Raw genomic sequence first — 4,289 nt, 5'->3', positions numbered from 1 at the left:
TCTGTGGACATGTTTATACAAAGTGCTATGGAGACATGTTAACACACACCTGTCAATAAATTTGGTCGGCACAGAAAGCCGCATTCCTACATCACATTGGGCTTCAAAATCACTGGGATCTGAATCCTATTTTAAAATCAGGGAATACAAAAGAGACTTGTGTTTATATCACTCCAATATGACCGCTTCGAAAAGATTTTGCATCGTAGGTCCCCTTTAATTCAGTTTATTTGTAAATGTTTCAAGGCTTTTAAATTATCTGCGTAAACTAATGTAAACAAAACATTGTAATGTTGATATAACTATCTTTTTTAATTTCTGAATATAGTTTACATCAAAACCTTTCCCATCAGATGTTGCTTTGTGTTTTTTTCAGGTTTACACAGGATTATGTAACATTTAGGTACAAAAATGCAGAATAGTAAACCAAAACTTGAGGCTAATATGGCAAATATCTCCACAGCTACAGTAAATTTCCCAGGAGGACTGACATAAGCTGGAATAAATGTGATCCATACTGCACAGAATATGAGCATACTGAATGTTATAAATTTGGCTTCATTGAAGTTATCAGGCAGTTTGCGAGCCAGAAAAGCAAGAATAAAACACAAGACAGCAAGTAGGCCAATATAACCAAGCACAGCCCAGAAACCTATATTAGAACCCAAATTGCACTCAAGAACAATCTTTTCTTGATAATATTTTAAATTTTTGTGGGGAAATGGGGGTGACATTGTTAGCCACAGCACACATATAAGAACCTGTATAAGTGTCAAAGCAAATACACTTAGTCGTTGTTGTACAGGACCAAACCACTTCATGATATTATTTCCTGGAAGTGCAGCTTTGAAGGCCATTAACACCACTATTGTTTTCCCCAGAACACAGGATATACACAGGACAAAAGTGATTCCAAATGCAGTGTGACGCAACATACAGGACCACTCAGTGGGGCGACCAATGAAAGTAAGAGAACACAGAAAACATAGAATCAATGAGAAGAGCAACAGGAAGCTCAGCTCTGAGTTGTTGGCCTTTATTATTGGAGTGTCTTTCTTACGGTAAAACAGGATGGCCATTAGCGCAGTTAATACTGCACCAAACAGTGAGAAGATGACTAGAACTATACCCATAATTTCTGTGAAAGACAGAAATTCTACATCCTTTAAAACACATTTATTTTTCTCAGCATTAGACCAATATTCCCCTGGACATTGTTTGCAGTTATTTGAATCTGGAAAAAAAGTAATGATCGTTACTGTTAGCGATAAAAGGATTTTATTTAACTCCTCTGCTTGGAATCTACTCCATCCAGAACTGGAACGTATAAAAGAAAAAAACTAAAAATAACAATTTTCTTTGAATCTGTGAGATATGCTGAAGATTACCTGTCTGATTACTTATTTCTCCTTCTGCACATGGGATACAGTCATAACAGCAGACAGGCCTCCCTTTCTGAGCAGCCTTCCTAGAGCCTGGAGGACAGCTCTCGCTGCACACAGACCTGGGCCTCTACATAGAAAAATACATTGTTTTCTTAGTTATTCATACTAATTCCATAGAAAAAAAGTGCTTAAATAGATTTTGATCTCAGAATCTTTAAATGATGCAAATAAGCAACTATTCAGTTAACAGTGCTTTCCTTTTTTAAAAACTCTATCTGTACTGGGGTCGACGGTTACTTTTGACCATATACTGTACATGTTATAGGTCATAGGCTTGCATAGGCTTTTACTCTTTAAGATGTTTTTTGTTGATTTATTTTTTGAGAAAAATCATAAAACAAACAAATAAATATTTTAAACAATGCTTTGCATTGTTATATAATAATTAAGTATACATAAAGTGAATTGTAATTTAAAACTTTTTTCTTGCAAGTATGCCCTGTGCTCCATTGCAGGTTCGGGGTCCCTGGACACCAGTTAAAAGCTTGTGTATATAACAGTTACAGATTTGTGTATTTTTCAATGTATCACATTATTCTAATCTGGTATCCTTTATGCCTTTAGATCTGGGTAGTTTAAATAATTTGGATTTTTTTTTATTAAATTGCAAACATATTACTGTCATTTACATCCAGTTGTCCTCCAGCCCAGATTATGTTTTCAGTGTGAAGCACAAATCGCTGGTGAGGAGGCAGTGAGGCATCATAGTACCCAATTGGTTTAAACTTAATTGATTCATTTGCATCCTTCTGCCAGTTCACAACTTCATATTGGGCTACTGTGGCACCAGTGCTGTCAAATGACACAATATCTCCCAGTTTAAGTGTGAAATTAATCTTTTTCAGAGCCCCAACAACCTATTAAAGAATAAACATCTTAAAACTTTTTATCTGGATATCCTCGTTCTCTTCTCCACCTTACTGCTTATGTATTCATTGACTTATTAGTAATATAAATCTGTCTATCCATTTACCTGCTGTGGTTGTATTGCAAGACCTTTTTTACAGCCGTCTTCTTTGCATTTGAGTAGACTGTGTAGTGAATGAGCTACAGCATATACTGCTTTGTAGACATTGGTTGAATATCTTTGTTCAGGTACATCTTCATTGTAGTTCTTTAGCAACAGTAGATCCTGATATATACCACAACTTAAAGAATATTGGGAAGAATTCCCAATTGTCATTGTGCATGGAAAAGCTGTTTCCCAGAATGATTTTATGACATAATCTGCAAATCCTTCAATAGCAGTTTTTCTCACAGCAAATCCCAGCGACCCTCCAAGCACATGAAAACTGTTTGGCGTAATTAAACTCTTTGCAGTTATCCATCCCTCGACTCCAATCATTTGGAGACCTGTAATGTTCTGAATACTAAGTTGTTCAAGTAGATTGTACATTTCAGAACTGGTAAGAAATGCAACAATGACTTTGGCGGTTCCTTTCTTTATTGTCTCAACAACTTTTTGGAGTTTTTCTGGTTCTGTTCGGTAAAATTTTACAGAGTACTCCACACAAATTCCTTCCTCCTGAGCTGTATTGAGAAAGGTTGTCATTCCATTGTTTCCATAGTCATTATCCGTGTTCACAGCTCCCACCCAAGACCACCCAAAATGCTTGACTATGTATGCAAGTGCTCTGCTCTGGTGGTAATCACTAGCAATAGTTCGAAAGAAAGAGGGGTATTCTTTCCTATTGCTGAGACATTCACACGTGGCTGAGGGACTTATCTGGTAAGGAAAAAAAATGAATAAATAAAAAATATAGCAACATAAAAACATAAATACTTATTAGCTTACCACCGGAATTTTAAAAGGTCCAGTAGTTCTGGAAAGAATCACTGTAGCAGAAGACTCTGTTTCTCCTATTATAGCATGTATAGGAGACTGCCCAGTGCATCTGTCTCTCCATGTAAATTCTGGACCATTCATCAATGCCATAGTTGCACTCATAGCAGACAGTCTGGAACCACATGCATCATAAATTTGGTAGCCAACTGTAATATTTGGTAACAAACCTAAACTTCTATTAATCTCCTCAATGGCATAAATCATGGTCTGAACCATTCGAAAATCTCTTAAACTCACACTGTAAAAATGTGTCAAAACATCAATAGACATTTCCATAGACTATTTGCATTCTTTTACATGTGATTATTTCTAAAACATATCAATAGTGCATTATACTAATTTCATTTCTACTGTATAGATTTGAAATAGCTTGCACACTAACAAACCTTGAACATGATAGAAGCTGGGGTTTTTGTGTATATGTAAATGAAGTTAATATCTCTGTGCTGTGGACTGAAAAAATTGCTCCGATATTTACATCTCCATCCTTAGATAGCAGCGGAAATTTAGGATTTCCCATCATTTGACAAAGAGGATTCTCTGCCTTTGTATAAAATATAAAGATAAGCACAGTGTATAGAAAGACAGACATTGAAACAATTCTGTTTAATGGAGCCAAATGCACCTGACTTAATACAATATGACAACTTTTATAACCATAATGAGTATGGATGAGTGATTCTGACATCATAGGGCAGGCCACAAAGTCAAGTTAATTTACAGTATGTAGTAAAATATAAAATTGCTGAGAGGGTGTGTACTTAGTTTATGCTTATTTAGCAAATAGCAGTTATGTTATTTTATTTAAAAAAAAAAACTGTCACTGTCAAACAAATAATCCATCTGAACTCTGAACTGGTTTAAGTGCTTTACAAGCAGATTTAATTTATGCTTTTTAAATGCATAAACCCACTTAGTTCTCTGACACACAGAAGGAAACCTGACTGGTTCTCACACATCAGCCATACATGTTTGCACTTTCATGTACACCTTCTATT

At 35.6% G+C, this 4,289-nt stretch overlaps 1 protein-coding gene across 4 annotated transcripts; it reads right to left on the bottom strand.

The window, feature by feature from the left end:
• Positions 1 to 201: 201 nt before the first annotated feature.
• On the bottom strand, positions 202 to 3,911 carry LOC100007225 (extracellular calcium-sensing receptor-like). 4 transcript variants are annotated; one of them, XM_073929772.1, is made up of 6 exons: positions 3,678 to 3,911; positions 3,241 to 3,529; positions 2,419 to 3,171; positions 2,075 to 2,302; positions 1,389 to 1,512; positions 202 to 1,234 (listed from the first exon to the last, which is right to left on the bottom strand). In XM_073929772.1, exons 1-6 carry the CDS (start codon positions 3,881 to 3,883, stop codon positions 330 to 332), a joined length of 2,505 nt encoding a protein of 834 aa, XP_073785873.1. In that variant the 5' UTR covers positions 3,884 to 3,911; the 3' UTR covers positions 202 to 329. The 4 variants fall into 4 exon arrangements, with proteins under 4 accessions (XP_073785873.1, XP_073785875.1, XP_073785876.1 ...); XM_073929774.1 differs by having other exon boundaries at positions 212 to 1,234; positions 3,241 to 3,403; XM_073929775.1 differs by having other exon boundaries at positions 289 to 1,234; positions 3,244 to 3,403.
• Positions 3,912 to 4,289: the final 378 nt, after the last annotated feature.

Source organism: Danio rerio, chromosome 18 (assembly GCF_049306965.1).
Source record: "Danio rerio strain Tuebingen ecotype United States chromosome 18, GRCz12tu, whole genome shotgun sequence".
Taxonomy (NCBI): domain Eukaryota; kingdom Metazoa; phylum Chordata; class Actinopteri; order Cypriniformes; family Danionidae; genus Danio; species Danio rerio.
This window is presented reverse-complemented; position numbering and strand designations above follow the sequence as displayed.

Excerpts from the sequence above, each read along its gene's own strand:
- LOC100007225 (XM_073929772.1), bottom strand. The coding sequence starts at position 3,883 with ATGTCTGTCTTTCTATACACTGTGCTTATCTTTATATTTTATACAAAG. Across the intron at positions 3,530-3,677 it reads CAGCTTCTATCATGTTCAAG|TGTGAGTTTAAGAGATTTTC; the intron begins GTTTGTTAGTGT and ends ACATTTTTACAG. Across the intron at positions 2,303-2,418 it reads TTGCAATACAACCACAGCAG|GTTGTTGGGGCTCTGAAAAA; the intron begins GTAAATGGATAG and ends ATTCTTTAATAG.